A 25,802-nucleotide genomic window follows, 5' to 3' on the forward strand; every position below is an offset into this window, starting at 1 on the left:
TGCCGACTGATGATTATACGGGCGAAACGTTATACAACGCGTGAATAAAATCGATGAAGGAATTTGGCAGAAGGTGTGATTCGCACGAACGATCCTCAGACACCCCTGAAAATTTTTCGAATCACTGATACCGCTCCGTCTCAAACGTCACGCGACGAAAGCTGCCCTCCTCGAACGTACGTGCGAACAGCCCGGCCACTCCCGTTCGCCAATTGACACAAGCGAAGTAGAGCGACGATTCGCGAATCCGCGTGTTATACCAACTGGTACGCGTACGGGACATGAATACGCACGCCTGATGCCGCGCCGCGAGTGAAAACCGCTCTGGGTATCGGGCCGTTAATTACGTCAGCGTTCGGAACGGCGGCTCGACGAGGCGGACGCAATCGAATTGCAAAAAATTTCTGGCACCGAAACGCACCGCGAAGCACGAGCACAGCTGGGAAAAGGGTGCGGAAGGGCGAGGGGATAACCAACCTCAATCAAGACACATCCTTCGTGCTTTCAAGTCGCACCCACGTTGAGTTACTCACTCACTCGCTGACTCGAGATTGCTTCGAGCTACGGGGTTTCCGGCGCGGGGCTTCTTCGTCTTGAAAAATAAACTCCTCTGTTCGACGTGTAGCTACGTATTTTGCGACTAACTCACTTCTACGCGGGAGCAGCTATCGCATTTTCCACATCTGCCCTCCTCGCGTCGCGATTTCGTTTTCGAACAATCGCGTGCCTGTTTTTCTAACAAGGAAAAAAACTTTCCGGTCTCGTACTCACGATCAGCCCGCAACGGGTTCGGGGAGTGTCCTTTCCTACGTGTTTTTTTTTTTTTTACAATTCTCTTGCACTGCGGATGGAAATTCCGGAAGCAGCAGCGGTTGAATGGTATTTATTTAATGTTCTTTGGAATTGTTAACATCGACAGCGATGAAGTGGACCTTTTATCTTCCCTGATCTATACATATACACATGATTTGTACAATATGAAAAACATAATCGAACGATATCAGTGGTTGAGATCGGTGTTCGGCTATCCACCTGGAGAAATATAGCTGCCTGCAATGTTGAATCGAAAGCGAGCCAGCAGTGAAGATAAGAGGAACGCGTTGGTAAAGTGACAGGATGAATAATGATCGTAATTTTTTCGCGCATAGACGAATACTTACTGCTGTTATATTTTACAAACTGACCACGAGGGGTTTGAAATGCGAAAACAATTAATAAACAGCGCAGTAAGAATTCTATGCCTACAACATCATAAAAAATGTTTGAAATAATTATTCGTCAACGACGACTCATCGCCGAGATGAAAGTTGTGAGACCTAATAGAAATCGATTTTCCGCAGCATTCTATTCGTACGCAGATGCCCAGAATTTTCCGTCAACTTATTCTACCTTCGTTTCTACGTGTCCCTTTTTCGCGAAGAGTAAAAGGTACCCTCCTAATGCACGAGAAGTGTCACTTTTACGTCGCAGAACTTTACGCCCCTCTTTTTGGCCTCCGCACGCGGTTGGTAATGTATTTGTCCAAGGCGCGGCGGTACTTGAGTAAACAGCATACGTGTTCAATGCTATTTTTCATTTTGCACTCTAGAGTGCTACAAAAGAGAATAGGTAGTTAGCGAAAAAGCAGCGTTAGCCACGTGCAAAACCCCGCAGGATTCAAACAGCAGCGGAGCAAATTCTTTCAGGTAAATTGTTTCGGTTATATTGGCCAGGCTTTCATCGCGAGGTTACAAAGGGTTGCCGGGTAATATTACCTAGTTCAGAAAGAACGGGAGAAAAAGGCTGGGGCTTACTTTCAGGTCAACTTGCAAATCTAATTCTCGACCAAACCTGCCCTCGGCCGTGGCTCAAATTGCGGCTGGATTTAACACACCCACGCCTCGGAATCTTCTGCTTTTCGACGATATCAAGGCGGTGCTTATCCGATTAATGAACGTTGTATATTGCGCTACGGTCAGCACGGACACCCCCGAGATATATTAGAAAAGCTGCGAAATACACGCCTGCGTTTCCAGTTGGATTATCTGACTCTATTTTTTACTGTCCTTCATCACCTATCCCCTCCTTCTATTCCTATATTCCTTTTTCAACATGCGACACTACCTCGGGGTTTTTTGCCGTTCTTTGAAAGATAGCTATCGACACCGCAAGGGGTATGTGGTACATTTTTATTTTATTCATTTATTTCTAGGCCTTGCGGTATTTATGCACGCGTACTTTAGACTAATTAATGAACTCTGATGCATGGAAATGTACAGCTGTAACGTACAGTGAACGTGAAAACTAGGCGTGGTTTGGAATTGCATAAATGCACCCGTGAAACTGAAATATTATATGATTTCCGCACGATTATATAACCATTGTAAAGCAAGATAGTGTAAAAAAAGAATCTGTATTATTTTCAAGTCCTCCTCTGCGCTGAGTGAATTATCATAAAATAGATACTCTTCGTAAACGAAAAATTATTCTGAGCTCACGAGTTGTCATCCCTCACGGACTTTGCAGAGATGTATCGTACGTACAAGCGTGACGTTAAATAAGTCTCTAAAACTTATCAAACTCAAACCGTATAAAGAGGTTTCCTCTGTTTGCTTACAAGTGTGAAGTTATATACGCGGTCTGATCCGCCAGAGATAATTGACCACGATTATGTGAGCCAATAACGAATCACAAAGACATCGGATTATTGGTTATAGTTGCTCAACCAGTTCTTTGTTTCCGAGCGGCTTACCTTTCGGCGATTACGCATGACGAAATTGAATTTACGCACTCCTTTTTCCACTCGGAGCCGCAAGTCTCTATTCAAAAGAGACACGCATGCGCTCTTTATTTCCGAGTTATAACACAACTAGTGCGAGCGTGAAACGTGTCGGGCTTCACGTGTGCTCCCCGCACACTGGATCAGGAGCCGATGATGTGAAAGAAGCTTCATCACCGCACATGTCACCCACACGTTGTATGCTACTCGACTTTTTCCCTCCACATTCGATCTTTCAATATTACGTTATACTCAACGTGGATAAATGAACTTTTACCAGACTTTTCAACGCGGTGTTCACACGTCAATTCATTGGGCCTGCCACGGGTACATTTTGCCGTTAAATAATTCATTGTCTGTCGTGATATTGAATTTTTTTTTTTTTTGTATCACTGTTTTTCGTCAAAATTGTCGACTCAAATACCGATAAAAAAAAAAAAAAAAACTATCGAAATACATTCTGCAGAGACTGCAGAATATATCACATACTTTTCTCTCATCCAAATCGGTTGCTTAATCAGGGACAAAATTTATTAACTATTGAACACCGAAGTGTATAATTTCAGAGTTGAACGCGTAAATACATACCCTTTTTATCAGCACGTGAAATCGTCTTTCTAAATTTTCTGCAGACGAATTTTCTACAGCCACAGAAAAAAGAATCGTAAATGCTCCTTGACCTCGGTATTAGGTATACGTATATAAATCTTATCTTTACCACTCCGTCAACCACACACTCGTGTGTTATTGAAATGAGGTTTGTTGATCGGACATTCTTGCAGGATACCGCCGACAGGGTTATTTGCACAGTATGAAGTAAGCCTCTTGAGTTGCGTTGATGGGCGTTGCGCACGGTAAACTGACCCTCAGGGCGCCTGGCAACTTCTTCTGCGATCCTTGCCTCCTTCCAATCGAAGGAGACGCAGTGATCTGGCCAACCGACGGAAGCTAGGCTCTGTTCTTTCTCTTTTGGGGTTTTCATTTGAATGCGAGAGGACAGAAGATAATACAAGTTGGTGAAAAAATTGCAGCAAATGGTTACCTTGATTGATTAATTTTCTGAACTAAAATTTAAGAGACATATTACTTACTGTAATTGTACGTTTCACCGTGATAAGTAAAATTTCCTTGATTTGTTCTTCGATAAAGATGGTCGACATAAAAATCCGTGCAATATTGCGAGTAATAAGCTGCTTATTCAGTTTTTATAAATATAGAATTTTTTTAAATGATGCGTTATTTTCATTCTTCGAAAATTCATTACAAAAATGATGGAAAAAATCAACGTCACTAATGCGTGCTGAAGGCCAGGCAACATGTCGATTGATTCGACTCTCAGGCTCCCAGAATCCGTTTGACAAAATATCCAGGAAACGCGTAAATTCCACAGCCAATGAGTACTGTCAGCAACATCATGCAGAGGGCAAAAATAATCTTCCACTTGTAGTATCGGCATACTATGAAACGGCACGCTTTCCAGGGATTGCGAAACCAGGAGAACGAAGTATCGGGTCGGCTGTCGGATAGAGAAAAAAATTAACCATGTAATTAATGAAGTACTGCGTTAAAACGCCGCGGTTTTTGTTTGCACTGGTATATAAGTCATAACGTCCTAGCTCATCTTCTTCACTTATGATTTGCGCACAATTATTCCTAACTTCTTGACGAATTCTGACAAAGGGCTCCCTCTCTCCATTAGTACAAACGGGAACAAAGCTAACTCCAACAAAAGTTTGCCAATTGATTATATCTACACAAAGGGAAGCCAATAAACAGACGTCGGTAGAATGGGTGAAACTCAAAGTAGAGTCAAGAGATGAGTGAGATGAGTTGGGGTCGAAGCTGAGGTCGTTGGTTAGTGGTATCTTGTCGCAAGGACGATGAACTGATCAATACCGTGTTGGACAAACTCGGGGGTAACACGTATTTACCAGTAATTACAGGTATTTACGGTTGAAACTCGCTGCGTAAGAATTTCTTCTTCTTAAAAATTATAAAAATGTATTATGCATTGATGACATGTTTACCAATTAGTTTTTTAGAGAAAGTTATTTTTCTGTGTATCTAAAACTTCCTAACTTGAAAGTTCTATTGGCTTTCTGAGTCGTGTATAAAAATTTGATCGAATATTCCATATTTATAGACTATTATACAAGTTCTATATCCGTTGCGGAATCAAGGATCACAGGAATTCTATTGCTGAATAATCACGACTTAGCAATTTCCGCTGTATTCGATATCACGGTATTCCATTTCTTGCGGTTTTCCAATTTGGTTGTAGTTCGCGTGGCTTCTTCGATATTCACTCAGAGGTTTTAATCAACATCGTTGTTTTTCAATCCAATTCTAGAGATATGATTACGAAGAAATCCTCATCACCCTCTTTGGCGAGAACATTTCTTTTATATTTATTCAGAAGAAGTCAAAAAGATTCCGGCGATTTCATCTGAATTGAGTGAACGCATACATCTATATCACACTTTATATATTATACATGCGGAAAGTTTTGAAGGTGGCGTTGAAATATTCGGTCCAAACGAACAGTTCATAATAAATTAACCTTTGGACCGTTTCAAATTCTTAGTACTTTTTTTTCTTAAGGCTAATTTATTACCGAGTTACGAGTGGTTTTACGGTCAACTGTACACGCGTGGCGTTGGCTTTCTTAACGCTTCTTGGGTTATCCAATCAGAATAATGAGAAATTCGAGTGAGTTGGAATCAAATCAATTCTTTACTCGCACCAGACCATCTTGCGATTGCGTGATACCAAGTACGGTTAAAGAATGTTTCTACATTAACGAAAGACTCACTTTGGCGGTGCCATTGGCTCTGGAGGATGTCTGCCGAGTCCAACGGGATTCTCGTCAGCTTCTTCGATTGGGACTAAAATCAGCTCCATTTCGACCTTTCCCTAGAATCGGAGAGAACAAAGCGCGTCATATTTGTTAGAAGGTATATACGTAAGAAGTAATATACGTTGGGAAAATTTCCGTCTGATTTATAAAATATCCGGTGACAATGGATTCGAGTGTAATTGATTTACACGCCATTTTTGGAAAATCGAACGTGATTTAATTTATTTTTTCTTCATTTAATGGTAAGACTGCGTTACTTTCTCCAGAATTGATTAATTCGTAAATTGAAGCACACGATTACGTTCGAGCAGATAAGAAAATTGCACTACCTGTGTTTGCTTAAAGGAAGAATCAGAACTCGTAGCTTCAGGCTATTCTAGCCTTTGCTAATCACGCGCGTAATTTGTCTTGTCTTTTCCACGTCGAATACTATCCAATAGCTATCTTTTTAATTCCCTTACCGCTTGTACGTGTTTTTCATTTTCCAATCGAACGAATGGCCACCACGCTTTAATTCGCATTGCTTTGAAGAGGTTTATTGTTGGTGCATCAGGTTCCATCAGCTTTAACGTACAGTTCTTCGAGTTCGTACTTCCCTTCGGTATCTTGGGCAGATCAATGGTCAACGAGCCTGGAATTCAAATCCTTGATAAAAAAAAAAAACGCATATCAAACCTGTGATGGAATCGAAAAAACGATATACCGAGGAAGTCATCCGGTGAAAAATGGTCATTGTCCCAGACTTGGAGGTTCAGTCTGCAGGGAAATCTCTGCGCTGTTGCGTCCTTCGCGAATACCGAGAGCTTCTTTTTGACGAGCATCATCTGTTCCGCCTTTAGATATGTCAGCCGGAAAACGAACCTCCAATTGAAGTTCCCTTCTCCGGTCAGCGAGTTGTAATGGACGTCGGTTTTCTGATGATCGTCGTAGGTCAGCCACCTGGTAAACAGAAAAGAGTCGCCTCGTCACCGGCCTTAATACCTTTCGAACCGATCTCACCAAAATACGAACGATAATGAAAAGCACCCCTTGACGTAGATATCTGAGCATTTTTCACCAGTAAGAAACTGATTGTCGACCAGCGGAATGTCCTCGGTATTCCACACGATGACACGGAGTTCGTAATCCTCTGGTGGCTTCGGTTTAATGTCAATAGCTGGCCTCGGAGGGAGGTCACTTACGCCGAACATGTCGATCCAGAGCTCCAGTTTACCCTGCGGATAAGTGCGGACGTACCACCGCTTTGATAAAGTCACCATGTAATTTTGCAATTAGTGATACTCTCGAACCTGCTCCAGACCCGGCATCGAACTGTTGAACAGGGGACGTTGCTCCACGTGCTCGGGAACCAGGGTCGTACCGCATATTGGAAACTCGTGCCAGTGGTGAAGTACGTTCAAGGCCATACACTCCTTCGAATCTGCATACGAATATGAAAAGTTTTATATTTCGCGAAACTTTTGTGTTCGATGTTGGAATTCGACTTCTCAAAGCCTCTTATATAAGTATACGAATAGCTTGCCTAGGTTTGCGTTCCCCTCGATTTTACAGGTGAACGGAAATCTTTGGCATCCGATTTTCACTTCTGTTTCAAGAAACTCGGGATAGGGGAGGTTGTTCTTTGTGCAGAGGTAGTTGAGAATGTCAATCGGGCTTTCCCGATCCCGCCACGCGTTGTATCCATCCACAGTATAGACCCGAGATATTCCGCAGTGTGGTCGGTGCCTGCTATAGTATCGATTTTCGATGTCGATTTTCGTCTCACCGATCAAGTCATCGGAGGAAGTCGCGTCGTAGTCCCAGACTTGGATAGTCAACAGATAGTCCTTTGGAAACATCGCGTCAATTTCGAAAACTCTGCGTTCGAAAGCCACGGTGCAATATTAAGGATTTTTGTCGGGCGCTAGAGTTTCGCTTTTGGTGTGAAAGACCATTTATCGAAGGTTCATACTTTCCAAATATTGGATTTAGCTCATTGGCAATGTACATCTTTTTCTCATCGAATATTGTCTTTCCCAGTTGTACGCGAAGGTAAGGGTCAGATTTTCCGGTCAAAGGATCTCTCGGATGAAGATTGATACCTTGAATAAATTGAGAGACTAAAAATAGTGCTATTCTCGTTTCGCCTTGGGTATAAAAAAGCTGAGTAACTTTATCACTTTGCATTTTACGATCACTGCCACACGAGATCATAAAGATATTTTTTTTTTTTGCTACTATCCTTCGCTATGCAGCCAGCATACCTACCTCGTATTACGTATATTCTAACCAGGACTTTCAAAGGCTCCGGTGAGGGATAATCATCGCAAATCCCTAACGCTGCATCGTTTCCGATGCGCGTTCTGCACGCAGTTCCCGAGGGATGAGGCCAGCGGTAAATCGCAATATGCCCCTATCGATAAGAAACTAAGTTTCCTCTCTTTTTAATATTAGATGAGATGTTGACAAAGGACTTTGCTAAGGCGGTGACATGGTTCACTTACACGTACATGTTATATTCACCTTGAAAATCCCAACTTTATTTTTGTCATCTTCGACAACGTTGCCAGTAACCTTCCCCTTCAACAATTGGAACGCAGTGAATCTGTCCTCGAAGCTCTCAAATTCCGGAACCATTTCCAGCTCTGTGGTATAAATCTATTTGACTGGTTAAATTCCACCGCTAATATTTCTTGATCATACTTCGTCATACCTTGAACGTGGCTATTGGCTTTTTGTCGTAGAGGTACTTGGCCGTTTGTCCCATTTCGGCATTTCTTTCCTCCTAAATTTCGAGCACGTATTATTCAACGTTCGATCGCGTAATGGTAATTCAGTGTAAATTATACCTGTACGGATGCGTAGTACTTGCTCCACCAGTCATAGGACTCATCCTCGTCTGTACCGTAAACGATATCATCCTTTGAATGCTTTTTTCGTTTCCACTTAAAAATGTTTTTCATTCCTCCCACAAAGGCTGCAAAGCGAGATGTTCCCTGCTTGCTCGTCATCTGCTTGTAACTGATCAATCTTTCAGTCTCAGGTGGGTCAGGATCGAAGTCATTCGAAAGCGGCACTGTATAGACAGAAGAAAAACGAAGGATGTCATCAACTGCATCTTTTCGAAACATGTGTGTCGATTCTATTCTTCGCGTGTCAGTTCATTCTTACATATATTTTTTTCTACAGCACTATTCGTACGATGTGACTCGTCGTTGTCGATGATTTTTTCGAAATACTCATCTTCAGAGACGAGTTGTCCGATGAACCCGTAGATGGTTGGGATTATAGTGACTCCTAGGTACGTTAAGCATCCAAAACTGCGTAAATCGTATGCTTTGATGGTCAGAGAAGGATAGTAGATGTCCTGCTCTGGGAGATCCTATGAAATTCATCGAGAAAAAAGTCTCAATTGGAAAGTTACCCACCTCAGCACTTAAGGAATTTGTTTCTCACAATGTCAATCATCATGTGTGATTCTTCGAAATTACTGAAACTTTTACAGTTCCTCATGATCTCGGATTTGACGAGATGTCCGTTGCACTCCACCGATATTATCGGATTGTTTGCTGTTATGTAGTGGACCTTCTTCAGGGCTCTGACTCCCCAAAAAATTACCTCCAAACGGTGGCTGGACATGACCGGCCTGATATCGTCCGGTAAATTGTAGATCCTGCTATCAGTAGACTCGTTTATCGGTACATCTGCAATATCATCTTCACCTGTCTACATATATTTACTAAGTCACTGTTCCGTCAAGGAGGTGACGTCACGGTCACGAAATGGGTTTTCCTTCTCAAGAATGCAGATTTACGTTTTGTCTTTCACCTCTATAAGTTCAAAAGCTGCCAAAGCAGCTCCGTTCTCTCCTTTTTGGTTGTGAAATAAGAACCACTTGAGCTGAGGTGGAAATTCGGGTGGCGAATATGTTTCCGTGTTCAATTTTACGACGGGAGTAGCGATGCATCTGCCATTGAATTCAAGACTTCCCTGTGCAGATTACAGCAAGAAATTCGACAAATGATGACTCCATTCAACGAACGTAAAACTAACATTTCATGGTCTACCAGAGACTCACGCATAAGTCCTCGTCAAACGCTTCCATTATCACTTTAGGTGGGTACATTTTGATATGTTCCCGGACTCCATAAACGATGATTGGTTTGAATATCAGCGTTTGATCCCAGAGTGGAGCCAGAGTTTCACGTATCACCTGAAAAAAAATTCCCGGGTAAAGACCGTTGTGCCATTAATTTAAGTTACTCACTCTCGTCGCCAACGTGTGTCCGTTAAATATGACTCGGATCAAAGGATCTGAGAGGCCCGAGGAATCCATCCCAGGGTCGAATCTTCCTTGAAATATATGAGCCCGGAGTTGGAATGTCTAGAAAGTTCGAGCACTCAGTGTCAGAGGAAAGACCCCGGATTTTTATACTCTGAAGACAGCTTGTTACGGATAAATGATAATTCTCACTGCAGATTTGGTGAATTCCAACGTGGAAGGAAAGGCGTCCAACTCGGCGTCGTGGTCCACTTCATAACCCGGTGGAATCATACTCCAGCAGGCATTGACGTGTTTCGTAGTTCCGAGCCATGTGAATATTTCAGCACTACAGGCACTCCGGTCCATGGCTCGGGTGTCGTCGAGGGGGTCCTTGAAGAAAAGACTGATGCGTTCCCCGGAGTACTTTCCGCGAAATTCTTCATTCTCTTGATACGTTAAAAGAAACGCAGGTAATTTCGTGTAAGCGACTCTCTTGGACCCGGTGATCATCCAGATATACACGTCAGGAAGAGCGTCTTGAGGCTGAAAATACAAATGGCACTCTATGCTCTCCTCGAATTCTCGCAAGAGAAATGTTGGATCTTTACCGACTTACATCTTCCATAATATCTTCCAGAGAGCGCAAATACTTGTGCGCATGAATCATTGCGATCCTGACGTAGTTGTTGTCCGGTAGAGTACCGTTGATCTTTATGGCCTGCAGGATGTCCTCAACGGCCATATGACAAACGTTGAATCTATGTTTGTCCAGTTTTGTTGTCCCCCCAATTTCATCGAGCTTACAGCCATCCAGCATCTTCAGATACCTCTTGCAACGATGGCACAGCTCGTTTATCATGTCATTGTAGTATTTATACGTTATTGACTGTTGAACGATCATCAACTTCTCCATGCTTCCCAGTTTCTTTCTCTAGTTTCAATAAGCTTATTACTTTTTTAATTGTAAAATATCAATTTTTTTTCGTATCGTCATCTTACAAGGAAGCGAGCAATCGAAGCCAGCCCGTTTCTGTTGAAGATTCTCCACTCTAGGTTGGGCCACCAGGACTTAACGTACATGCACGGTTTTTTTTCCGCATACGGTAAGTAGTCGTACTTCCGGTCCATGGTAGCTGTAGTTGTTGGTACCGTTGTGCTCTCAAAGTCTGGGCTTTTTTCTGCAGTCACTCTTTCTACGATGCGTTAGCAAACGGCACGATATGATTGGAAGTGAATTTGATACTTTATCGTTATCTTACCGAGTAGCCCGTCACCGCTGCTCTCGACGCATTGGCTGTAAGAAAGCATCTTGTTACCAGCGTTGCCAAGACTTATTTCAAAGCTGATCTTCTTTCCCGAGTATTTTCCACGGTCTATCATCGAGACGTCGAAAACGATGCCCACCAGAAGATACTCCTCAGTCTCCCAAAAGCTCCTCTGCCATTCGGAGAAATGATTTTTGCAATCAACCGTAAGCTGGATTTACTTTGTCAATGAATTCTGCACGAAATCAAACCTCTATGACCGGTATACAAGGCTCGATTTCAACAAAAGGGGTCGAAGGGGCCTCGGGGTCGTCGATTTCAGTTTTCAGAGCGAGCAATACACGGCCTCTGTGCGCCGGCAGGGTAGCGACGCATTTTCCGATACAGTTGCATTCCCGAGTGCTTCCGCTTCCGTAGAAATGGACAAAGGTCGGTCCGAACGTGGGTAAAAATGCTGTGTAAAATTCACGAAATCAGGTTTACAGAAAGGGTCGATCGTTCCGAAGACCTTGATCAATCTCACCGTATTCGCCGAAGCTTGAGATTTTCTTGAGGTTCAAAATGTGATACGCCACGACGCTCTTTCTGCACCCGCTGCAGCCCTTATCTTTTATTGCTATCCTGACTCGGTGACACAGCGGAGGAAACATCTCCCTAAATATTATTCGCTCGTTGAATTGCGGTGCGAAACTGTTATGTTCAGTGCTCGTTCTGCCCTGTAGAAAATTGGCATAACGGCATTGATTTTTATAGGTCATGATCTCGTGAGATAGTACAAGTTTGATCACTTGCCATCTCTTTCACGGAACACTATGCGCGAACACGTACAAACAATTTTGTCAACGTCGTCCCGCAAGCGAGACCAATTTGTGGAGCTATTTTTCAGCTCACCTTTTTCAAGAATTTTCTGGGTGTACTTATAAGGAAACGGTGGCAATTTATTTGCAAGCATCAACTGCTTGAATCGATCGTCCCGGTACTATTTTTTGCTAGGATGTATGGAAAGGTCACCGACGCGTTGGGACAGTTTTTCGTTAATTTGATACCGCGTAATGAAAACAGTCACGATACGGAGATCGTGATTGACCAAGATATGGCCTCGCTCCCTCGCGGGATATTGTCATTACGTGACTACCGTTGATGCTGATGAAATAATTTTTTATGCATAATGTGCGGTAATTTATCATATTAGAGGGTTGATGAGAAATGAGATAAGGCCGCAAGCGAGACGTTACGAAACATTCGGTAATCATAGACGAAGGTATCGATCGACAAACGGTTGTGTGTAACCAGTTTCCACGCGGTTAGCGATCCGTCTCGTGTAAATTATTTTCATACCTATCAGCAGGAGTCGACGAGGTTAATCTTACGATCGCTATTGTACAAGGGATTCAAAGCTGCCCGGAGGTCCAATCATTTTATCGATGATTGGATGGATCGAAGAAGGAAACGCAATACCTTACTTGAGGAAAACGATATCTGGATGTAGGGATTGATATTCTCCGAGTGATTTTGACAGCGGAGAAACCCGTCCATCCCGGGAAGGCCGTCGGCACGATATACCGAGAAGACAAATCGAGCTCGGCGTCTGTTCCCTACCCCCTCAATTGGCAGAAGTAAATTGCTGCGAACAGACGAGTAGATTTCGATGACGTCTCAGAGAGGGACGTGATCCGTCTACACGGAGCGTGGCCTTTTGTACAAATCATCTATTCTCTATTTGAATAAGTAATCTCTTGTCCCCGAAAAGGAACCAGAGTTCAATCAATAATTCAAGGCACCGTCACTTATCGGCGTCACGGTTAAACTGGTTTTCCTTTTGACCTTGCCAATATTGCGTTAGCATCCTAATTTTCTCAGCAGATCTAGATCATTGAGGCATTTGTGAGCTGAGAAAATTTTACTCACAGTACTTCTACGACAAAAAATCAAGCATACCCTTCGATGTCTTCTTCTCCGTCTGTCTCCGGATGAGATTTGAACATCTGGCCCTTCGCGTTTACGGTAATGTTGCATTTGATGTAGCCTTTAGGTCCGGATGCCATGTCCTTGGGATTCACCAGCATGGCCCATTTGTGGTAGTATTGATGGTCTATAAAAGAGGAGGTAGAGATATTAATTACTGCATATTTACTGATCTGGGAATTAGATCGATAGAATTTTACGGAAAACATTATTCTCATATTACCGACGCGTCTTGCTCATTTCGTAAAATTATTCTCAAACCTACCGGGCTGATCCCAAACAGTAGCGACTTCGAACATGATTGTCGCGTGGAATTTCAAGTGCCTCAAACAATTCTGCATGTATACCGATATCGTGATTTTTTTACGGAGAAGCGTTTCGAGGTCGCAGGCAAAGTCGAAGACAAAGTACTGAAACAGATTGTATACATGTAAGTATCCTGAAAAATTGTCCACTGAGCTACAAGTCGATGAATGATTACCGCTGGCTTTAAATAGCATAAAACTGGAAATATTTTGCTGCTTTAAAGAAAAAGGTCTTTTTAAGAAATTCTTTCCTACCTCATTGTAGTACGGAGTATCCGTTCTATTGCATACGCGCGTCTTCTTCTTGTGGTGACCAACCTTAACAACAACAAGAGGATTGCCATTTTGCGGCAAGTATTTACCCTCCAATATCGTCACGCAGACTTCAAATTCGCCATATTTTGGCCGGCAACATTTGCAAGCCATTTTAATCGGGTACCGTCAAAATTTGAAATTGAAAAGCTCGATGATACTTAATTCTGTCACTTCCACGTGCCCGGAAGACAACGATTTGACTAATTGATCGATTACCGCTCACGGTAAAACAATCGGTGCCGGTCTGTTTCGAATTTCGAATGTTTTCACGTAGCGACAATCTCGAACGACTATCGACAATCGATGTTTGACCAAGTGATGTACGCATTGCCAACAGTCTTATCCTCGTTTTGCGTATCGTGCAGGCGGGTTATTGGCCGTCGACGTTCGCGCCAGTGAAACGCGTTATCGACTGGCTCATCTCAACTGTAGGTAACGTTCCAGTCTCTAACCGTTTCGCCGGGAGAAGCTTGTGGCTGAAACCTTCGGATATCGCTACATTGACCGAAATGACCCTTTCCTTAGTGCGAAACGATGAGGAATGGACGAAATAATCAACGACTCGATCTATATTTCTAGAATAATTTCGTGCTGATGATTGTGTGTTGGAGAAAAAATGTTATACCGTATTTCACGTTTAACTTGGATGATGGCCTTTTAATTATTTTATCCTCTTTTCTCAATTTCTGCACCACGCGACAGGGGGGGTTCCCTCTGGTCGTAAGGCATAAACAGGAAATGGTTAATTCACCTGACGTCAATTACTCCCGTCGACGTTACCCTAGGTATAATAACATCCTAAGCGATCAACTCAATTAGCTAGACCAGCGAGCGAAAAATATATGCACAAATCAGGCGTCGAAGTTTGTTAACCCTTGCGAGGTGTAAAAAAAAAAAAAAAAAACTGAACAACAAAATCCGCGAACGGCGAGAAGCCGCAAACATGCAGGAGGAGATCCTCCCTTCTGACTACCGAACTAATTTGCCACTTGGTAAATTGGCCTCCATGGCTACAGCGAAATCCCGCTCACGTCGGGAGTCGATAGATGGAAAAGAAGTGATCGGTGTGTTAGCGGGGCCCAACGAGTTCCCCGGTAGTTCCGAGGGCCTCGAGTCGCAAGCCGAGGGCCAAAGTAACGCCATCGAGTTCGCAAATTGAATTTATTTCCCCAATTTGTTGAGACATCCGCAGGACCAACGGCAGCAGCTCGACATCAGCAGCAGCAGCAGCAGCTGCGCCCGCGCTGACTTCGCTTTGCCACCGATCGATTTCGAAGGTATTTCTAAATTGGTCCCTGGCACTTCGGTCCACGTTTCTCGGCCCCAGGAGAACCGAAAGAGGAGGATCCAAAACAACCGCCACCGGATCTAGATTCTGGGTATACAGAATTTTGGTCAACGCGCGGTGGGAACTTCGTCGACAAACTTTAAGATCCTCGCTATTTTAATAGGCCGTTTCTTTCCGATGAACTGGCGTGAGTTATGACCGGGTCTTCTATGATTTACCGGATCTACGTCACTCCTCGCGTTCTCCTGCCGAAATACCGATTCAGCTGTCAAGTTGCCACTCCACGCGGATATCTTGAAGAAAAAAGGAGATGTTCTTATCAGACTTGGACAGTTTGGAAATAATGTGACTAAAATCGAACTACCTTGCGTTTTTCTTTTCGAAATACCGTATTGGCTGATTCGAGAGGCATCGATGATGTCCGAGTTACGTTGCCGCCGAAATATTTTCCCAATATCATTCGAAACGTTTATTTTTGTAGCGTGGCTCTCCAGACGATTGATCGATGCCGTGCGTGTGGATAGGGATCAAAGGACTTCCGATACTCACCATTCAGGTCCACCGCACCTAATTAGGGAATTCTACATCCAAGAATACGCTGTAGATCAGCCTGTAGAGTTAAGCTGTTTCTGTACGGAAATATAGGAAGCAAGAAGTCTCGCATTGTCAAATTATCGATTTCATTTCAATGCCGAAGGAATTTCGCGTATAACTGACAATTAAGCATAGTATGACTAATCGTTTTATAACAGGCGCAATAAATAATTTTAAAGTATTCGGACCCGATGAAATTATCCAAAAAGATGTAATATCAGTGATCCGGAAAAAAGTTGCGTATCGTCGTTGCCTGTGTGACATCGGCTTAAAGAAGAGTCCCTGCGGCAAGGTGGCGAAGTTCGATAAGGTCGGGGATGTCGGCAGTGATGCTGCTAGGGCTGGTTTAAAAGTAGCGCGAGACTACCGGCGCATTCTTTGTTCGCTAACGACATCTTTTTTATTTCGATACGCCAGCTTTTCTTCGGTTTTTTACGTCACACAAATTGGTTTCTCGGAGGCGATTGTCTCCGTAGATTAGAGCGCCTTGGTATATCTCCGAGATGTGAGGACTGTTTGACCGCCACGCGGGGCAGTTTAGATATGCTTCTTCGTCCCCCTCGAGCTCTGCTACTGCTTTCATCTCCCGAAGATTTGGGGAGGGGGGGGGGGGGGGGGGGAGAGATTCCCGGGGGAGAACCCGGGCTACTCGAGATCACTTTTCAATTGACGATAACGATCCACGCCAGGAGCCCACCGGTCGACTTCGAAGGCTCAACCCATCCTGACCGAACCCGACTCAAGGTTCGCCCTCCTTACCTGTAAGAAGAAGAGAGAAAGAAGATGGAGAGACTGATTGGGCCAGGTAGTCGACCCATTCTCGCTGAATGAATGAAGTTGCTTCACGTAAGATCTTTCTCATATATAGTGAGCATTATTGTCTAGTTCGGAAAAATTTCTCCTTCAATATGTTCAGAGGGGGTGCAAAGCAAAAAACAATACTAACTACAATTTTTACATCGATCCGAAAGGGTGCGATAACCGAGGGTTGTTGGAAGGTTTATAGAAATGTTTTTGTAGTTCGAGGTTGACTGGTCGACTATTGTAATACTCGCGCATTGACGGAGTCAAAATATGAACGTACGTTACGAAGGGTGAACTGACCTGCAAGCAAGTGTCAGTTTGAACAAGGGTTTCACGAGAGTTCTAGAGGCAGGGGGGAAACTGACAGCCACAAATGTCAGCTTCACATGTCAATCGTCCCAGGTAGTGAGCAAACAAAAACATACTTTCGATGTCACGCGTCTCTGACGCAGGTATCTGTGGTGCGAATCAGCCCTCGGGATGGAGGAGTGAAACAGGGTTACAAACAGACGTAGACAATCCAAATATACCAGATATTCTACCTTCATTTATGTTTCAGCGGTTAGCACTCCGTTAAATTTTTTAGACTTCTCGACCTAGTAAAAGGATAGACTTGAGGGGATTTTGAACAGTATGTTTTCTCAACGCGTCGATCTCCTGCTAATTGTAGAACATCGAAGACATATATTCTATCGGGGTTTCATAAAGGCGTTATCACTTATCATATCTGTCTTTCTAGAGTGAGCAAGGGACAGACAAGGGATGTGAGAATAGCCGCCTGTCACCTCTTAAACGCGTCAATGTCATTGTTGGTTCGTCGTGCACGTAGGTTTGACTGTGTGGAGTGCTTTCGTCACTTTCGTGTAGCGGCAGGAACCCCTCGAAGTTGTTTGGTTTCTGACGTGGTTCTTGTCCAGCGAATTGCCGTGGAGAGGAAACTAATTATCGGGATTTTAATAGTCGCGTTTGTATTTAAATCGCGGTTGAAATTAGCAACTGAAAACATTCGGCAAAGCATCCCGCTCAGTCGGCACAAATGGCGAAGTAAATGATCCTATATTAATCGATCGGACTTTGAAGAATACACGGCAAGGAAGCGGCTCGAATCATCCAAGGCTTGAGGTAATGCGCCGATTAATTAAAAGCCGGAATGGCGCTACCGACCTTAGCGGCGGCCGCATTCTTCGAGCATCTTGAATGACCTGTGCACCCTTTTTTAGCCAAAGGTTTCGCATTTTTTTTCTTCACTCGCTTTTTTTTCCATCCTTTTAATCAATTTTTATCCTTTTTGCAAACTCGACTGTATACGCCTCGGGATTATCGTTGATGCGGGGTCGAGCTATTAATGAAGCGATAGAATTTTATGGCGGACGTTACTTACGTGACAGATATAAATTACACCTAGTAATGTCGGGGTATTAATATGGAACTAGACGCCGATCGCGGCGAGGTCTAATGGCCCGAGGAGATCAGCATTACCACTGCAAATTCCGGCAGCGCTGAAAGAGAAACCGATATTCATAAACCACACAGACAGCATGCTCTCAAGTTTCCTGCCAAACTGCTCAAGAATGGATATTCATTTGTAGAGAAACAACCGTTCTAGGTCGTTAACGCAATATCCTCAGAAATTTTGCGGCAGGTACTTTGACGGCCACAAGCTTTGATTCGGTTTGTAGCTTTTCATTGTATTTTCCTATTCCGAATCGAAACTGATACGGCATCTAGTTTGAAACCGATCACAACGCTTTGGGGTTCCGTACATTTTTTCTGTTATCCTCTCAAGTTCTTTAATCAAGGGAACAACTCTTAGCCGGAGGTAAGTTCGAAACCTTGCACCCTGCTGTTAGTACTAGAGTGAACAGTTCGATCTTGCCTACCGAGTCGGAGTGAGCGGTTAGCCCGGGCAAAATGTTGTTTTTTTTTTTTTTTTTTGTACTCCAGTCGTTCCCAGTGGCGGCTGGCCATGGCTGCAGGGGGGCGAAGAGGATCGGGGGAGGAGGTAATATAGACGAAGTTGATTATTTTCGGGCTGTATCTTTCCCGAAGTTGAGAATGATAATCGGTTATACAAGAGGCGATCGTAAACCGCTCATTAATTTCGATATTTTACGAGAACCGAGCCGAGCCGTAATCGGTATACACGCCTTATAACCGCGAAGTGCGGCGAGGCGGGTGAAGTGGCGGAGGTAAGCGTGGCTGGACCATAAAAGGTGGAACGTATCTATAAGGCCCGACCGCGCATTCGTACCGCGGCCGAGAGCTACGGTGGGGCTAAACGCTCTCGCGAGATTTCCATAGAAATGGATGCCATTGCAGACATCAAACGCTCGGACGCCGTGCCACGGACCCGATACCCAGGTAAGTCCCATAAATCCTCCGGTTTAGAGCTCGCGTTCATCCACGCCTTACGACACCTACGTGTCTCCGATATATTTTCAGTGCGGCAGAATTACGATAACGGGATTGTCGGCGAGAGACGCTCCACACAAACAAGTATTATAGAGAAAACATTAACCACCGGGGCAAACGAGTCTTGTTTCACGATTTTTTCTCAGTGTTAAAAAGAAGAAAAGAATACCACGTACCCATCTACGCATGTAAAGTAAGTGCGTATTGAAATGGAATTGAAATTTGGCCCCATCGAAAGTTTGAATCATTTTCAAATTCGATTCGAATTTCAATCCAACTGAATCAATTCACAATCTGATCTCATGATATCTACTTGAAAAGAATCGTCGAGGTGTGGGAATTCTTTGAGATCCACAATGGCCCTGGTTCTGCTTTTATTTTCGCACTTGAATTTTGGCGGATCAAGGATTCATCCAGGTTTCCTTATTCTTCACCAGGTGCACACAAGCGCGTGTCTTGCGGGGCCCTGATGCGCAAAGCGTTGAATGGATGATCGACGAAGCGCGCGTTGGCTTGTGGATGCAACAGCCGGTGATCGCGGCGTTTTCCAAAGAGTTCGGAAAGACAATTTGTGCGCAACGGGGGGCAGGGGGTGCCCGAAACTTCTAAATAACGACGCAGAATGGGCCCTGCAGGTTCGGGCCCTACTCGCGTGACCTGGTAATAGCTTTACAGGCGCGTTATTTTGTGGTTTATGGCCAAATATAAGGCTCCGTGAAAGCCGTGGAAAACTTAATGTGTATGTATATATATATATATATATATATAATATATAGTATACGTTCTTATCCATAGATACAGGATCACATAAGCCCGGCCTCGAAATGTAAAAAGTATTGGAAACTTGTTTCACTATACGGTAAGGATCTGAGGCGCTGCAGCTTGTTTTCGTGTTATATATAGGTATAAAAGCCGATGAGAAAAATGTTGTTCCTGCTCTGCCGTGCAGGTTGATACGAGTAACGCGTTGCGGCGTTAGAATCCGCGGATTGTCGCATTCGATTTCGAGTTTCGGTATGAAAGCTCAGGCGTGGTGGGAATCGATCGATGACCGATGAATCGTGGGTACGTACGTAGCTCGAGTTTTTTCGTCCAGTCTCTCTTATGATCTTTTTTTCCCGAACGGTACTTGGCTTTTTGCTTCCCGCGCCGCGGCAGCAGCAGCAGAAACGTTATAAAGAGGCGGCGAGCGAGAAACACAGATATCAATGCGGCATGCGTCGTTAACGCAGCCTTCTGCTAAATGTCACGTTTCGCATTGTGCCTCTGGTATACAACCGTCGAGGGATCGACTAGAATAGCCTTCAAAGGGGGTTTCATGGAGTCAAATCTATAGCCAGTGGTTCGCTGCTGGCCACGTGCTTCTACAAGTGTTAAATTGCCATCATTTGTCGCCACGAAAATGTTTGTCATAGCTTCAACACGTCTCGTTTCCTCCCCTTGGCTGCACGACTCACTGCACGAGTTTCGCCCTCCCGCTGCGCAAAAGCGTAAAAATTTTTCCGATATTACGCGATAACTTTTCGAACGTTTCCTCGCAGAATATCGAAGGGGATCGAGCGGAAGAAGCAGAGATTCAACGACGTTTCCTGATTTCTTGGAGGTCCTCTCCCTTCGTAATAGCAAAAAAGGTCCCTCGCTCCGTGAAACAATACATAGGTGTATCCGGAATAAAAAAATGATTCACCTACCCAAATCGCATCGCGATTTTTCCCACGTCACCGAGCGTCGTTTCTACAATAATACCTACCGGCGACTCTTGAGCCGGCGGGCTTTTCATACCTAGAACTGCGGCGCATTGTCTCAAAGCATATAATGCTGATTGTGAATTGGTTCCGGCGACAAGTGTGTGAAACCAGTCCTGGTCTGGGGGTCCTCGATGACGGGGCGAGGGGGCGGAAAATACACAAACAAGAGCGGATTGTAATAATAGCGGCGCGGGCGGCGAGGGTTGCGGGGGTGTTGTACAAATACGCGTATCGCCGTCCAGCGGGTATCCTCGTTGTTTCTTCCAACCCCTGGAGCACCGCCGATGATTCTCCGGTCTCGGGCACGTGGCCGTATCAGTCCCTTTCAAGCCCCCCTGAAAGCTCTTCGGGTGCGTGCTGCACAGGGGTGTAACGAGGCCCCCCGCGGACCCTGAAGGGTAGATGCGTGACGTGACCGTAGCCGATCGGGGGTTAACTTAACAGCTTACCCCGCGCTGCAACGGCAGCCCCGCTTGTAATGGATTTTTTTACAAGCGTTCATATTTCACTCGAACTCCGATTCCTTGCCCGTCAACTCGGTCGTCCATTCACCAACATTCCCTTCTTTTGACTAGAGCTTATTCAGCGTTGTCTTGGTGTGGACATTTCATCCTACCCTGAATACCATGAAACAGACTAACCAGTCAATAAAACGGCAGTTGGTTTTTATTTGTTGTTGGATTTTTGTAAAACTGTACGAGGAAGATGAAAAGTTTGCATTCACCTGCATATTTCTTCGAGCGAACAATGCATCTTGCATGGTAATTCTGGAAAATATCCTTGCTTCGAGGAATGCAATGACAGATGAGACGTTTGGTGAGTTAACTCTGACATCGGCGTCTCCGGATGAGTCGGTTCGTTACCTCGCGATATTTCGCTGAATAAAAGAAAGGAAGTTGGCGTCAGGATCAGGGCGCGTATATAGCGTCTCAAGAAAGACAGCGAAGTATCGGAATCGGCATTGTTTAGAAAATTGCGAAAGAGGAAAGAAAGACAACAATGGGAAAAAAGAAATTGGCTCGTCCTGGCTCTGACTCTGTACCACTGAAAAGAATGAGAAAAGAGAAAAGAAAGGAAAAGAAAACACAGAAAAAGAATCGTTGCTTTGCCGCTTTTCTCCGAGAAACTACAGTCTCGGATGGGAATTTGAAACGTTGAATAGACGATGACTTCGAGTATCTGAAGAGGTCCTTCGTTCGCCGGGGCGTCGAGACGTCGGGACGAGACTGGGACAAGCCTTCAACCGCGAATCATACCCGACAACTAAATTATAGGGGACCTCTTCAAATACAGATTCGCACCGCGGTCAAGCCTTGGTTCCCTCATATAAAACGGGACTGGCTTTCTCGATCGCGTCGAAAGAGTCCAACGTCGCGTTCGGGAATTAATTAAGGATTAACCGGACTCACAGGAGTTTTAATGCTTTAGTCAGTTAGCGGAAGAACCGATAGAACAGAGGCTGCATTTACGCGAATTCGACTAATCGTAGCGCAGGAATTTGGAGGACTTTCGCCCCGTCGGCGAAAGGGGTCGAAACAATGGTTTTTCGGGGCGCGAAAGGCTTTTATCGCAAAGAGAACGCCCTCTCCTCAGAAATCGTGGGAGGATGCCCGCGTGGGAACGGCGCGTCGTCTTCTCGGGTCCACCTCGCTCGCTGATGCTTGCTGAGTCATACAGACTCACCCGAGTCCTTGGGAGAGCCGAGATCCCAAGGACCCGAGTCCGAGACTTGATTTGAGTCATTAGACAGAGCCGCGTTCACCAAAGTACCGCGGGTGCAGCCAGCGAGACTGCAGTGTCGAATTCAGGCTGGGAAATCATCGAAAGAAGCCCGCCACGGTATGAATACCGATTTCTTTTCTCGAGGTTTCTCGATTTCTCATTTAGACTTTTTATACTGCTAGGTATTTTATTATCAGATATATTTCGATCTGAGGCGTTATCTCGGCTGGTGGAGTTTAAATTTTTGGATTTTTTCTTTGTATTTTATCGTACGGTTGGGGTTTTATTTTACGTTCTTTTTGCAGCTTTTCATTATTTGAATACTTCAATACGGCTATAAAATAGAATACATTTTTTTGTTTTTTACTATTATTCATAGCGCATCGGCGCAAGGAATATAAATGTGCTTATGACATCATGGTTTTCACCTTTTCAACCTTCGGCTTTATTAGTGACTACAAACCATGAAGAAATGAACCGGTTCTATTGTACGGTAACAAACCCAGTTGCAATCAACGATTATTTAACAGTCTTTGAGCTGTCGTAGTCTACCGATCGGTCAGTTTCGGACTTTGTCGAAATCTTGATCCGCGCATCGAGTGCAGCCAAAGTGTTTTATTTACTTTCATCAAAAGAAGGAGGACGTCTCTTTCCTCTTACCGTCTTTAAAAACGATTCTGGTACAAAAGAACTGCGAAAAAAAGGAGCCAACAAAAATATATACCTAGATCAGCTTCACCTTCTATACTTGAAGCGGTTATCGTAATAAATTTTTGAACGGAACCACGCAACCTGTAAATCAGCTGTTTGAAAAATCTGCGGCATAGCTGCGCGTCCAGCGTGATGCTATGACAAATGATCGGTGTCAGCGAAGCGTGGTGCGAAAATATAAAAGTGAAATCTTCGCTTGAAATTAGTATCGGAGATTGCGCGAAGGCTGTTGCATAAGGTCCCGAGTTTGACAAGACGCCTCCAGGACGTCCTACAAAGTCTACCTCTCGACAGGACGACCGGGACACCGCAGGTATCAGGGTACGCCGATCGCGGCGCCGGTTGAGCGCTCCGGTTCGACGTTGTCCGTCCGTCTCGCGGGCGATGTCCGGCTAACAGGGCGACCTGTGGCCCCTCGAGTGTGGTCGACCGCGGGCGGTCCCGGGGGACCCGGGGGTCCCGGTCACGCGCCGATCGGCCCTTGCCGCGCGCCGATCGCCGCCCGGACACGCCTGCGCCGCAGTCCGTCATCCCATCATCCGAGCATCCGACCTGGACACGACACCGGGAGAGGACGCCGCGAGCGATGCGGTACCGTAACCCATTTACAAGCTATTTACTCGGAAATTCAACTCTCTCGCTCGCTGAGGACGAGCCACCCATGGCGGGATATCTCCGTGTCGTTTTATGGAAGGTATATATCGACGTCCAGCCGGGAACACGCGGTGCTGATCGACGACGATTAATCATCGACCGCGAGGTCGAACGGAGGCGCGGCTTCCTGGACGAGGATACCGTTCCTGGCTCTGTCGTCTCTTCCGCAATTCCTCGGCGCCGTAGTCGACGAAACTGACCCACCAGCTAGCTCCAGCCTGTGCAATTCGGAACCCCGCGGAGGTCGGTTTTTGCCGCCTTTGCTGCGGAATCGGGAAACGCTCGGCGGGGGGAGTATTTGCCAATTAAAAGCCCTGAAACGGTCGCCCCGGTAACCTGATTTCTTTGGCGCGAGCGGAATCCGATCCCAGCGAGATCCGCGGCCCTTCGTTCAGCTCCGGCCGCAAGAAGGCAGGCGGGCAGGCGAGCTGGCAGGCGGCGACGCCCTCTCCAACGGAGCCGAGGAGCCGGTGGACTAAAAAAAGGTCAAACTCGTTTTCGATTTCGTCGCTAATTAGACTCGTTAACCGCGGCGGCGTGGAAGGCCGGCGTGGCCATAACCGGGCAACCGGCGGAGACCGACGCCGGCAAGCCGGAACGCGAACCGACGCTTCGAGCTAGTTTGTCCCCGTCGTCCAGTCCTCCAGGGTGCGTTTCTCGCTCGCGGTCTCCGTCGTCGTTTTCGTGCCCGCGATACCGTGTCGTCGGCGCCGTTTCGACAAAGTGGAACAAAAATCGCGGCGAACCGCGCGTGACGCGAACGGAAGTTGACGCCGATCAGGGATAAAGGTGACTCGGCATTTGCCGCGGCTGAAAAGCGTCACGGGTACGCGTCTCCGCACCACGGAGCGGGAGGGTCGCGATCGGAAAACGAGAGTCATCTCTTCGGGGTAGAAAACGCCTCTTCATACCTGTCGAGATTGAGACGCACCGCGGTGTGGGACAGATCGCTGATACGAGATGACAAAATGAACACCGATGCCCGGGAGCCGCGAGACAAGGATCATTTTTCAACGCACGCGGAACGGCCTCCTCCTCGCCCCTCGAACATTACACGACTCGGACATGTGGGTGAAACACACGTGCCTGTATACCAGACGCGAGAAGGACGCTCGTTGCAGGTGAAGAAATTAATATTCCCGGCTGTGCCGCGATAGCATAATTTCCGCAGCCCGAGACTCGAGAGTCGCGAGAGCTGAGCGAATGCTCGGACGGTCGGAGTCTAAAACACTGTGGGCGGCCATGTTGGATCGTGATATGGACTCGCGCAATTAAGCTCGGGTAGGCCACCCGGGCGAGCTCGTGCGATAAGGTGAGTCCGCCGGACCTCCTCATGCTCATCCTCGTCCTCGTCCTCGTCCTCGTCCTCGTCCTCCGGGCCCGCTTCGCCCGACTCGACTCGATCTCATCCTCGCGGGGTTCGACTTGACCCCGAACCCTCCTCGCTCTCGACTTTGCCCCTCACGTTGGGTCACGATTAAATACTGATTCATCTACAGCCTGGACCAGCCTAACCGTCGTCTTCCAACTCTTCTTCTTATTTGTTATACGGCAAACCCGGCCGGTCGGCGCCCCGCGATTCACCCGACTCAACCTGGCCTTGCCAAGGCAATCTTTATCGGCTCATTGTCTGCGGCTGCTCGGACCGATCTTCGTTAAAAAACCGTTTCGGTTAGCGCCGAATGATCATTTTCTTTTCTTTTTTTCTTTATTACCGATCAAACTGACCAGAAAATTGGGAAGATCGTAGACCCGTTGACGGGAATTGCACATCCGAGTAGGTACGATAAAGACCGCGGTAGCCGAGGTAAATAATCGGCGGATAAAGAAGGAGGAATTTAATGGCATTTCCAAGTTGTTTGACCATAGCCCAACAAGTGAGCAAGGTATTATATACCCTCACCTGTTGTCGCTGTTCGATCAGATAACCTCCCGAGGTATGCAAATCCTAAGCGAACTAATGAAGATTAAGAATGTTCGATTAACAAAAAAAAATAAAAGTAAAAAATAAACAGGGTCTCGTCCGCTTGGCTCCCACTCGTTCCTTCTTGGACATCTTCCTAACGACTATCGATGCCTAGAATTCTTGCAAAACTTATACGCGATATATTCTCCCACCATTGTTACCGGCTCACGAACACGAGTGTCAAGACGCTCGGAC

The 25,802-nt window shown here is 45.6% G+C and overlaps 1 protein-coding gene across 1 annotated transcript; it reads right to left on the reverse strand.

The window, feature by feature from the left end:
• Nucleotides 1-3,642: 3,642 nt before the first annotated feature.
• LOC107228236 (otoferlin) lies at nucleotides 3,643-13,819 on the reverse strand. The gene is made up of 28 exons (XM_015669622.2): nucleotides 13,649-13,819; nucleotides 13,354-13,498; nucleotides 13,062-13,215; nucleotides 12,582-12,747; nucleotides 11,647-11,839; nucleotides 11,375-11,577; nucleotides 11,118-11,295; nucleotides 10,858-11,051; nucleotides 10,475-10,789; nucleotides 10,069-10,401; nucleotides 9,862-9,978; nucleotides 9,673-9,807; nucleotides 9,423-9,584; nucleotides 9,051-9,320; nucleotides 8,796-8,976; nucleotides 8,444-8,670; nucleotides 8,308-8,379; nucleotides 8,118-8,252; nucleotides 7,863-8,007; nucleotides 7,567-7,696; nucleotides 7,138-7,472; nucleotides 6,905-7,035; nucleotides 6,642-6,829; nucleotides 6,319-6,554; nucleotides 6,077-6,246; nucleotides 5,571-5,671; nucleotides 3,850-4,274; nucleotides 3,643-3,724 (listed from the first exon to the last, which is right to left on the reverse strand). Exons 1-27 carry the CDS (start codon nucleotides 13,817-13,819, stop codon nucleotides 4,094-4,096), a joined length of 4,968 nt encoding a protein of 1,655 aa, XP_015525108.1. The 3' UTR covers nucleotides 3,643-3,724; nucleotides 3,850-4,093.
• Nucleotides 13,820-25,802: the final 11,983 nt, after the last annotated feature.

The sequence above is a fragment of the Neodiprion lecontei genome, chromosome 2 (assembly GCF_021901455.1).
Source record: "Neodiprion lecontei isolate iyNeoLeco1 chromosome 2, iyNeoLeco1.1, whole genome shotgun sequence".
In the NCBI taxonomy this organism is placed as follows: domain Eukaryota; kingdom Metazoa; phylum Arthropoda; class Insecta; order Hymenoptera; family Diprionidae; genus Neodiprion; species Neodiprion lecontei.

Coding starts and splice junctions, on each gene's coding strand:
- LOC107228236 (XM_015669622.2), bottom strand. CDS start 13,819: ATGGCTTGCAAATGTTGCCGGCCAAAATATGGCGAATTTGAAGTCTGC. Junction 6,555..6,641: donor TCAGATATCTACGTCAAGGG/GTGCTTTTCATT, acceptor TCTGTTTACCAG/GTGGCTGACCTACGACGATC. Junction 5,672..6,076: donor ATGAAAAACACGTACAAGCG/GTAAGGGAATTA, acceptor CTCCGATTCTAG/GGAAAGGTCGAAATGGAGCT.